General features: G+C 43.0%; 1 protein-coding gene across 2 annotated transcripts in view; it reads right to left on the bottom strand.

The window, feature by feature from the left end:
- Positions 1-843: 843 nt before the first annotated feature.
- Positions 844-12,056, bottom strand: part of Parp11 (poly(ADP-ribose) polymerase family member 11) — a 35,067-nt gene continuing 23,854 nt past the window's right edge. For both annotated transcript variants that reach the window (XM_051173047.1, XM_051173046.1), the window contains 3 exons: positions 11,860-11,990; positions 3,042-3,193; positions 844-1,324 (listed from right to left, as the gene is read on the bottom strand). In XM_051173047.1, coding sequence (XP_051029004.1) covers positions 1,008-1,324; positions 3,042-3,193; positions 11,860-11,990 — 600 coding nt within the window. In that variant the 3' untranslated portion in view covers positions 844-1,007. The remainder of the gene's footprint in view (positions 1,325-3,041; positions 3,194-11,859; positions 11,991-12,056) is intronic.

The following is a 12,056-nucleotide window of genomic DNA, read 5'->3' as shown; positions in this document are numbered from 1 at the left end:
ATCAACCCCTAGACAGCAGTGTTCCCGGGTGTCGCCTAACACTGACGGGCAGGAAGCTGTGCCGTCCACTCCATCCTCAGGACAGCACAACAGGTAAGCAGAGAGGCACACAAAGCCATGAGCACAACTCTAAGCGATAGAGCTGCTCAGGAGCTGGGAGCTGTCAGTCACTACTCTAAGAAACCAGAGTTCTTCCCAGCATCCCCATGCTCTCTGGAATCATTCAAAATGGAGGTACCCAGCTACTAAGACATGAGGATCTTAGGGGTACCACGGGACAGCTGTATGTGTGTGTGTGTGGGGGGGAGACAGGGCCTGGAAAACAAAGAGAAAATAAACATCTTGGGGCAGGGACCACAGAGCAATGGGGGCTGAACTGTGACCACTGGCAGCCTTGGCCAGCTCAACCTTGGGAGGTAGGCGAGAATGGTGTGAGCTGCTCTGGGGCTGTAGCCCACCTCCCTACAGCAGTGGGAAGCAGGCTCTGTCTTGGCCTCTCTTTCCTAGCTTGTCTGCCAGCATGGCAGACCATGTCTTTGTTTCTTTCTTCTTAGAGCACCAGGGGCTGGTTGTTCCAGTGTTTTAAAGCCCCCTTCAGAAAACCAACAAAGGGAAATGCTCATTGACAGATGATACTGCCCAAACTCAATTTACAAAGGGACAGTTCTCCTAATTGGGAACACAAAATAACATCATTTGACCTGATCACAAATGTGAACTTTAGAGACCGCCAGACCTTGGTAATGAGACTCAACCTATTTGGTTTTAATCTCTTACTGCTGGGTGTTCAAATGGCAACAGTATTGGTCTTTAACAAAACTGAAACTGACAGAAACAACAACATATAACCAACCTGACAGCCAGTACTTCTTTATATATGGAGCCGCTTCTTTCCTGAATCTGTTTCAAAAGTATCCAATATTTATATTTAGCGGCTAGAAGACAGGGGGCCAAATCCTCCTGCAACGAGAGAGCAAAGCTTTGACCACTGAGCCTGGGAAGTGGGGTCAGTGAAAGTCTATCAGGTACTCGGGGTAGATCTGGTTGGCATCGAACACCACAAAGATCTTTGGGTTCCAGGTGTCATCCACACAGCTGTCATACAAATTCACATAGCTCCCGTCTTTGGAAGGAGGTCTCATGTATTTGGAGTCTCCATTTATGTAATCCCCAATTAGCACTCGAGCAAGAAACATGGATTTATAGGTTCTGAACAGATGTCGCTGCTGCACGCTGACCCCGTGAATCTGGAATGTGTTACCATGTTTGATGTCATCTTTGCAGAAACGACTGGAGTACGCAGCATCTCTAGCGAAATAGGTTCCTTCAACAGAAAGGGCCAAAGTTACTTTGGAGAAAAAAAAAACAAAAACAAAATGCAGGGGACAACATTCTAACTGACAGGAGGACAGACAGGAGTCATACTCCAGGGACAGATGTGGGACCTCCTCCTCTGCACACCTAAACAACAGGACGCAATCCTACCCTCACCCTAGGGAGGCAGCTGTGGATGTACCAGGCCTCACCAGTGCCCTCCTGTGCCCTGAACAAAGTAGCCACCCACACTTGTGTTTCCAAAAGAGAGCTTGCCAGGAAATCCAGTAAACCTAAAACACAAAACCGTTCTGTGGTGAGGCGTGTGGCAGGTTCGGGTGTCACTGGAGGCCGTCCTCCCCAGCTGTGTCCTTCCTCGGCCTCCTCCCTGCAGCCTCACCCAGCATCCAGCATCCAGACAAGCTCTGTAGAATACTGTTCTACCCGAGGAGCTCACACCCAGGAATCTTCTGGCTACGACATAGGGCAATCCAGAAGTAACTCTAGAACTAGGACTTACACTCAGGAATGAGATTCTGAGACTGCACAAAGCTACTGCTGGCCTTGTCTCTTCAGTCTCCCTGGGCCCCATGTGTCACAGGCTTAGTTTTCTGGGAGCTTGGTGCTAATGAGAGGTGTCAGAACTGTAGAGAGGATGTGCCCTTAAAGGGGGATTATGAACCACAGACCTTCTTCCTCACAGTTTTCTTGCTCTGGCTGCCAGTTCACTTTATAAGGCATACTCTGCTGCCATAGTCTGCCTCAAAGCAGGCTCCACAGTGCTCAAGGAGCACAGATTGAAATTTCTGAAACTGCGAGTCAAGAATCTTTCCTCTTTTGAAGCTGCCTTGGGTGTTTTGTTATAGTAAGAGGAAGCTAAGAAGCACATCTATTCCTGCCTGGACATTCCAGAACAATGTCAGTTATTGTCATGAACATTCAAGAAAGCAGTCAACTCTCTGGAAATGACTGACACAATCAATCAAGTAACTAATTCTAAAAAACTGGGACATGAATTGCAAAATCTCATATCTTGATGGAACTGGTGTTGGATTTCTCCAACCTCTTGCAGCTGAAGTGAGCAGCCTTTCCAGTACTTATCCTTAAATGAATGTACTGCTTCAAAAAGCACCTCCTAATCCTAACAGGGAGCCAGCTCTCTTGATGGAAGTGAAGCATGGAGGACGGGACTGACTGACAACAAATGCCTGCCCCTCACCCTCCTCGGCTCTCTCCCTATCTGCTGGAGTCATGCCTCGGAGTGGAAACCTGACTTGCACAGCCTCAGAAATAAGGTAGAGTTTTGCCCACTTTTTCCCTTTAGTGCATGTTGATATTCTTATCTATCATTTCCTAACACACAAAAACAACCAAACAAAACATCAAAACCACTAGTCACTATCCTAGAGTATAATTAACATGTTTCTATCCCTCTGCATTTACTATGGAGCAGTTCACTGTGTCGGCTCATCCATGGAAAGGGTTGACTCAGACATTACAGATACTCAAGGCTTCTCTAACACAGGGCACTGTGTCAGGATGACCAGAACCCAGGAAGCTATTGAATATGGCAGATGTGCAAGTCTCATTTCCATCCTGTCTGAAACTCACAGTCTGGTAACTTTTAGCTTCATCACTCCATCACGGAATCATAAAGCAACCAATTTCCCCTAGAGAGAGGGAACTCTCCCCTGTCACTGAACCTGGACCTGAGATTCAGATATTACCTTTTCCAAAGACAGCCCCATGTACACCATTGATTCTCCAATCAAAGTTGTGAATGCAAATTGCTTCCACAAATTCACTGCTGGTACCGTGAAACAGCATTTGCTCATTGATCTGAGGAACACCTCTCTTTTTCTTGAGCTGAGCCTTTTTCCTAAAATTACAAAACATCCAGATACAAAACCACAGAAAAATATACCAGTGAGTGGTACTTATTAATTTAAAATGCTAAAGGGCAAAGTTCAATGGAAAGGGTGAAACAACAATATAAATCATATAAATAGACAGAACAATTCTAGCAAAGAAATTGTTTCAAATACTCTTGGCTATATAAAAATCATCTCATCAAATATGACAGCTGCCAGCTAGGTGTGGTGCTTAATGCCTGTATTATTCCCAAGGTACAAGAATCAGAGACAGAAGGATTAGGAGTTCAAGGTTATCCTAGGCAAAAAAAAAAAAAGAAGAAGAAGAAGAAGAAGAAGAAGAAGAAGGCTGAAAATTATAACCAAAAAGACTGGGCATATAGTTCAGTGGTTCAGTGGTAGAATGCTTGTCTGGCATGTGGGAAAGCCTGGGTCCCATCCCCAGGACTGTGGAGCAAAGAGGAAAAGAGGAAGGAGGGTGTGGAGGGGGCACTGATGGTCTAAAGCAGATAAGCATCGCAGATGGCCGCAAAGGAGACTATCAACACATAATACAAAGTTCTTACACAGTTAGACACAGAACTCTGTCTTTGAGCTGAGGCCATATTTGATTCTGCATCAGCTGACTGAAATGTGAGGTTTAAGGGGCATCAAGCTCCAATTTAGCATCTTCTCTGGGAACACATCTTCAGTGCATCAGAGATGGAGGACTGGTCATGTTAAAAACAGAAAAAACAAAACCAAAAGCCTAAAAAGCTGTCAGAGGAAAATAGCTACTTAACTATTTTACATATGAAAATTAAAAGTAGGACCCAGGTATAGTAGAAGTTGTTTTCAATTCCAGCACTTGGGAGGCAGAAGGGTGAAGAACTTTGAGTTTGAGGTCAGCTTGGTCTACATAGTGAGTGCCAGGCCAGCCAGGGTTACAGAGTGAGACCCTGTCTCACAAAAACAAAAGTTAAGTGTAGTAAACTAGGTCTAGGTGCACTGTAAATATAAAGATAATGAGCCTAAATAGAATTATAAAAATTAATGTATTTATCATGATAATGTGTATTTATATAGATATACATACTCATGAAGTGAGAACACAAAAGTATAGGCAAGAAAACATCTCCTTTTGAGAAGAGACAAGAATGGGAATAAGGTCTTTGCCTCTATCAGAGATCTGAGATGAAGACAATGAGTCACGTATTGGAATGCCAACTCTGATGATGGAAGTGTGGCACGTGGAAGCTATTTGCTGCATTTTGGGGTTTTGAAATGTTTTACCAAAAAGATATCTAAAGTAATGTACCCCTTATGTCTCTGCTAGCTCACCTGAGCTGTGCCCAAGCCTTTCCTTAAAACCATAATATATGTAAATACAAAAGCACACCCAGAACCAGCAAGTGGCATTTATAATTTTAAAAAGCAAAGTCCAATAGGAAGGCAGAGGCACAGAACTCTTCTGTAACATGAACCACGAATGGAGAGGGAATCAGTTTTCTGAAAAAGCCGGGAGTTGCTTCAATCCATTCCAGTGTGGAGGACTTATGTCTAGTCTAGACCACTCTGTGATCAACACTAACTGCTACAAAGTACATCCATCCCAACGATGAACTAGAATCCAGCTCCACATCTACTGACTGACCTATGACATTCCTCTACACACACACACAACAGTTCTTCTCTTTCATAAAATACCTCCATAGATAACCCCCCCAAAAGCTATGAACAATTCCCCCAGCTTTGTTCTCTAGGAAATACATATTATCCCCCTCCCCCAGCTATTCCTCATGCTTTAGTAATATTTCCAACCCCTTCTCCACAGCAAAACATCTTTACTTAAGCAGAATTTGCTGGATAGCTTAGTTTACAAACAGTGGTGGGAACAGATCCCCAGCCCAGCCATCATCAGACAGTGATGTTGACCAGAGACACTGCACTGGGCTAACAGTGCCATTGACTGGCTCCGTATCATGTGCAGTCAGGTAAAATTCTGAGGATTTTTCAAATCAGATCTCTCCCAGATAATCATATCTGAACAACTGACAGATAAACCTGTTTTAGACTTATTTGAGTTTAAAAAGTAAAAATTAGTTAGCAAAGTAAAATACCCCAAAATATGATAAGTTGACAAATTTTACCACAACAGGAATGAAAATGCATATTTCTCAGGAGTTATTTAGTAGTATTTATCAATTTTAAGTGCATGGGCTTTGATGTAGGGCAACTGTCTTTCCAGCCCACCGCTCATATTAGAAGGGCATGCATCAAATAACTCTCTCATTCACACAATAATAGCGCATTTTCCACTAAGAAATTCTACCTAGTTTCTTTTTTCTAGGACTATATTAACTATCTCTTTGGTTTTGTTGTTGTTGTTTTGTTTTTTAACAATGCACATATACTTCCCTTAACAGCTGATGGAAAACAATGCTTTTAAAAAAAATACACTTATTTGTTTTGGTTCATTTCCAACTTGGCAATGACTTTTGGACTTGAAGTTCACTCAGAATTCAATCTGCCCTTTCTGGTTTTGAATTTTTCCTGTGTGTGACAAGCAAACCTACACTTTCATTTAAGTGCCTAATAATGTTGAGGAAGCAAGCAAGCTTGACATTCATGTCTTTGCAAAAGACTTCTAACCACCCATTATTCATTCTCTTTGTACCATCGCCTGGAACATATTGTTTTGTTCACAAGAAACTTTCTCAATCACTTTAGAGAGGCCGACTTAAATTATCCAAAAGGCTTTCCCATACACTACAATGGTAAACTTATTAATTTAATCTATATCATGGTTACTGTTTTGTTAAAGCAAACACCTAATTAACACATTTACCTCTAAGGTCAAGTTTCATGAGCGGTAATGACTAGATTCCATTCTAAAAAACCAAGATATTTGGGGCTAGAGATGGGCTGAGAGGCTAAAAGCACTTCCTGTTCTTGCAGGGGACTCAGATTCTGGTCCTAGCACCCACCAGATGATTCCTAATCACTTATAACTCCACATCCAAGTGCTCTGATGCCCTCTGGCCTCTAAGAGCTTCTTACACTGTGATGTTCATAAATTCATGCAGATACACACAGACATTTAAAAACATGCTCAGTTGTCATTATGTCCCAGACACAGGTTAAAGTGAACCATGGTTTGGAATGTGCATCTCATAGGTATTATAAACCACAGGGTAAAGAGTCTGGTGTGGAATATTCCTTTACCATATATGGATGTATATTGCTGTGGTTAGCTTAATAAGGAAGCTAACTGGCCAGTAGCTGGACAGGATAAGGTTGGGGTAGAGTCAAACAGAGAATGCTGGAAAGAAGAGGGGCAGAGTCGAAGTAGTTGCCAAGAGACATAGAGGGAGCAAGACATGCTAGAGGACAAGTAAAGCCACAACATGGCAATACATCGATTAATAGAAATGGGTTAATTTAAGTTGTAAGAGCTAGTTAGTAATACGCCTGAGTTGTATCAGCCAAGCATTTATAATTTATATTAAGTCTCTTGGGGTTATTTGGGAGTGGCTTCAGGGACAGAAAAACTCCACCTACAGTCTGGCACTGAGCATCGGTAGGCCATGAAATACTGCACTGCTGGAATGGAGGGAGCACATATACCAGGCAGAGGCAGAGTTAAAGGTTTGCACCCCTACTAACACACCCAGGAAAGGTGGGCTCATGGACCATGCATCTGGTCTTCCAGAAACCTGACAGACTGGATCAGAACACATTCACTTCTCAATCTACATAAAGTACTGTGGCACCCAGCTCTCAAAGATGTCTCAATAACCCCATCCTCTAAGGGTCAAGGCTCCAGAAATGCTAGTCTCTGGCTCACACACTGTCTCAGAGCAGCAGTGTCTCCATGCTCTGGACTGAGGACATTCGCCTAAGTTTGGACCAGTGGTCTTCCACTCCATAGAACCAGGGGTTCTGAGTCAGTGGGTCTGGGTAATGGAACCCTCTACATGTTAAGGAGCCCCAGAGAGAATGGATACACGGCCAGGTCAGGCATCTCTGCTTGATCAAAGCCCACATCCTTATCAGGGCAGGGCCTATCACTGCTCTAATACCCTGGCTACTCTGACTGCTCCAGCCATCTCTACCTTGCAGCTCTCCCAGTGTCTCAAGTCAGTCACATGCAACTGCTCTCAGACTCCCCAGACACTCACACAGCATTTCACCTTCCGCTTAAGCCCCAGTGTGGGGAACCCTGTGGTTCCCGGCTCTCCTGCCCTACTCCCCACAGTGACCACTTAAACCTCTCCTTCTTCTATCCCTTTTATCTACATCTCCACAGTGCCTCACTCTATGTAGGTGACTTCGCTTATGTCGCCATGGGATCGGAAAGGGTTAATGAGTCTGTAGGCTAGCCAGGCTCTCACCTCAACATAAATCTAACTGGACACGTGCCCACCTCTTCTCTGGCACATGGTCACTGAACCTCGTCCCGTCATGCTTCTTTGAGAGTTTAATCAATCAACGGCCCTCTCCCCTGGTCCTGTCTTCTCGCCTCTCCTTTTCTGTAAGTTTCTTCCAATTATGTTAACCATTAAAAATAATAATAATAAAGCATAACAAAAATGCTCTTCTCCCTACACACTTCCTTATTTCCTCTCCACCTCCCAATGCCAACCTTCCTAAAGGAGTTGCGGAACTTTACTTATCCACATGATACAACATCCAACATTGCTTTCACTTTCATCAAAATTTGTTGCAAACCCCAAGGGCATGGCCCGTTTGCATCTTCTCTGGCACCTAGGGATGTGACCTTCAGATTATCCCTCTCGTTCCAGTAGCTTTTGCATGGCCACATTCTACTGGTTTCCTTTATTCTGCTCACCCTCTTGAGTTGGCCCTCTTTTCTTAATGTTTATACAAATACTCTGGTCATTTTATCATTGGTGGTTGCTAGCACCTCCTATCTTCTAGCCTTCATCACTAGTCTAGATCAGTTTCCTGTTACTTCCTCCCATGGTCTCTACACAGACCAAGTCTCATGTCTACCCATATTCCTGTAGTTGAGTAAGACTAAGAAGCCGGGATCTGGGTGTGGCCCTGCCTGTTTCCCTCACTCACCTAGTGTATGTAGAGAGTCATACACCAAGCCCTATGACCTGACATCATCAATACCTCCAAATCGTAGCAAACACCACTTTGGCTGACAGACTGTCTGAAGCGTCTCAGTTTAACTACAGAAACCATTTCCTAAACTGCTCTCCCTGCTTCAAGCTGTGATGCCTTTACATCGGGGCTTCTCAACCTTAGTAGAATGCTGTTTGGGGAGGGAGAGATTGTTGTCGTGTAGGACAGTTAGCACTCCTGACCTCTATCCACCAAATGCCAACAGTCTCTATACCTCACCACAGGACAACCAAAAACGTCTCATCACCAGATGTCTCTGGTAGGAAAAGTCTTTAAAGTTTTTCCTATAGTACTGCCTGATGAATTATCATGCTAAACCCTCCCTCACCCTAAGAACAAACACCTAAAAGAACAAACAATACAAATATGACCAGTTTGGTTTTAAAAGTGCTGCATGGGAGGCACTTGCTAACTTTAATTTATGGCTTGGACAATTTGACTCAGAGCTATGAGGGAAGGTGCACAGTCAGCCAGAGGCAGTGTTAGCGCCTACGTACTCACTTCCTGGCTAGGTTTCTAGTGCTACTCACCTATGTTCTTTTATTTGAAAGTCTCTGAATTTTCTGTGTTCCAATTTTTAGATAAATTTGATGCATGATGCCCCCATGTCGAAGATGCCCTCCTCTCCCCAGGCCATGTGTGATGTAAATAACACCAGTTTTAGGAAGTTCTCCCCAGTACCCCCATGTCACTATATACACCTTGCTTTAGGGCAATGGTGTGTTTCCATGATAAACCTGTGTTCACCCATGTATCTAACGTTAGCAGTGGCATGGCTCCTTGACCTACAGAACTATACACCATCAAATCCCAAGTAACTAGAATACTGCCTGTCACAAAGTGGGAGCTAAGATTACTTGCTGGGAAGAGGAAGGAGGGAAGTAAAACAGGAATGTATATTATGTAGCAGAGTGGACTCATTCAGAGCCTGGCTATTCAGATGATGAGTCACAGCTTACATGTCAATGAGACCAGTGAGACTATTTTAGATCTGCAGGGAGATGTCAAAGTGACAGCTGCCTATACCACAGCCTCAGATTTGGCAGGTGTTTGTGGGTTGACATTACAGAAGATCACAAAGAATATAAACCAAGAAAATTTTCTAGTAAATTCTTAGTATAAAATGCTACAAGACACTGGGTGGTGGTGGCACACGCCTTTGATCCCAGCACTTGGGAGGCAGAGGCAGGCGAATCTCTGTGAGTCCGGGGCCAGCCTGATCTACAGGTACACACAGAGGACCCCCCCCAAAAGAAAGCTACAGGACTCAGCACTATGTTTTTATGCTTTTATTGAGAGCTCTGAAGTGCAAAGGAGACCAATAGAGCTCCAGTTAAGAGGTGTAATTAACAACAACAGGGCTGTAGAGATGGCTGGGCAGTCAAGAGCACTTGTTCTTGCAGAGGACCTGGTTCAGGCCCCTGAACCCACATGGCGGCTCACAGCCACCTATAACCCCAGTTCCAGGGGGCCTGACTCCCTCTTCTGACATCCATGAGCCCCAGGCACACATACAGGGTACATATATACATGCAGGCAAAACTCATACCCATAAAATAAACAAATCTAATATTTTAAAGAATAAATGTCACCAACTCACTTTACAAAAACTAATTTAATCATTGAAAGAATAAAATCATAGGGAACAGAGACCTCCAACTTCCCCCAAACAAACTGAATAAAAACCTTCAGGTAAACTCAGCGACTGTCAGAAATATAAGGTTTTTGGTCAAATACTCCAGACTATAAAAAAGAACAAGCTGAAAGCCCACTGTTACTATAATTTCTTACAAGGACATATGGAACAAACTGAGGCCTAGAGAGTTGGAACCACGGAAGCATTTCATATACCATTACTGTGATGGTTAGCTTTGACTGTGGACTTCCCACCTGGGGATGCAGCATCATTGAGGAACGGTTTAGATTAGGTTGATCTGTGGGCATGCCCTTGAGGGATTTTCTTGATTAGGTTAACTGGAATGGCCCACTGTGGACAAAACCATTCCCTAGGCAGTTGAGTTTGGCTAAGAGTGCAGAAAGCAAGCTGAGCACTAGCAACATGTATTAATCCAAATCAACTCTTTCTTCCTAGAGTTATTTTATTTATTTTTATTTCATGTGCATTGGTGTTTTGCCTGCATGTATGTCTGTATGAGCGTGTCAGATCCCCTGGAACTGGGTGCTGTCATGTGGGTGCTGGGAATTGAACCTCAGCCCTCTGGGAAAACAGCCAATGCTCTTAACTGCTGAGCCATCTCCTTGGCCCCATTCCTTAAGTTGTTTTGGTCAGGATATTTTACCACAGCAACAGGAAACAAAACTGTAATAATCATCAATTTTCAAACATGCAAAAGAAATGGGGGACAGGGTAGGAATTGCTTTAGATACTTCCCAATAATAAAACAACCTATTACATGTATTTAATCTTAGTTCATTTTTTTTTTTTTTTTTTTTTTTTTTTTTTGGCAAATGTTTATTTGATTGCTTTTCTGAAACAGGGTCTCACCATTTAGTAGTACAAGCTGGCCTCAAACTTGGTCTGTAGCCCTTGAATCAGTCCTCCTACCTTAGCCTTCTGTGTTCTGGGCTAGCGGCTGTATGCCTCCTCATCTGGCTTGTGTAGCAAAACTTGACAGATGTTGGACAGGATCACAAGTGCACTGAGCTTATTATGGTTGAATTCTACTTCTGTATTGATTTGAAATTCTGAATAAATCATTAAAAGCTTATAATAAAAATACCAGAAATCAAATCTCATCTACAAATGTTTATTTAAAATATTTCAGAGAACCACTTATTTAAGTATTATTTATTACAAAAATATAACATAACAGGTTAATTTGGGTAACACATTAAGTTTTAGATAATGAGCTTTATTTTTAGGTTAAAGGCACACTGAGAAATCTAACAGTCATTTCTAACTTAGAATTAGTAATGAGTAGAGATTTTTAAATCCACAGTATAAACTCCAAGTGAAGCAAGACATTTAAAGGTAAATCGTAAAGTGTTCTTTCAAACAAAACAAGCAAAAAGCTACAAGAAGGATGGCGTTAATTGTTGTTTGTTTTTTAAGTCACAGTTCCAGAGATTTCTAACACAATCTAAAGGGCTAAGGCAAGCAGCCATGGCAAAGTTAAAGAGCTCCATTTCAACATAGTTGCAGTTTTAGACCTAGTGACGGTAGAGTTTCCTCTCACTGTGCTGACTGAATGTATTCCAGAGAAGACTCTGTCTACTCTCCGAGGATGGAGACAAGGCCTAAGGGGCCAGCAAGGTTCTGGAAAGATAGCTCAGTAGTTAAGAGCACTTAATGCTTTGCAGGAGCCACATGGTTGCTCACAACTACCTGTAAGTCCAGTACCAGGGGGCAGAATGCCCTCTCTAACCTCCTCAGGGACCGTGCATACACATAAAAGAAAATAAATGTTAAAAAAAAAAGAAGGCATGGCAAGAGAAAAACAGAAAAGCAGCTTGTCTGTGGCCATCCCTACAATTTGGAAGAGAGAGACAAGTAGAACAGAGGGGCAAGAAATCCACTTACCTGCAAAAGAACTCCCATAAGTCTAAGTTTTGAATCCTCTGAATCCTTTTAATTCGGTTCCGATCCATCGTTTTCCCAAAGAGACTGGCAACTTCATTATACTCATGTGTCTGGTTCTGCAGGGAGACCAGCTGGGAAAAGAAGGTCACAGAGTTTAGCAGTGGCTTTCCTACCTACTGTCCCAGGACAGCCTGTCC

The sequence above is a fragment of the Phodopus roborovskii genome, unplaced genomic scaffold (genome assembly GCF_943737965.1).
Source record: "Phodopus roborovskii unplaced genomic scaffold, PHOROB, whole genome shotgun sequence".
Lineage (NCBI taxonomy): Eukaryota > Metazoa > Chordata > Mammalia > Rodentia > Cricetidae > Phodopus > Phodopus roborovskii.
The sequence above is the reverse complement of the archived record's forward strand: the minus strand, read 5'-3'. Positions and strand labels throughout refer to the sequence as shown.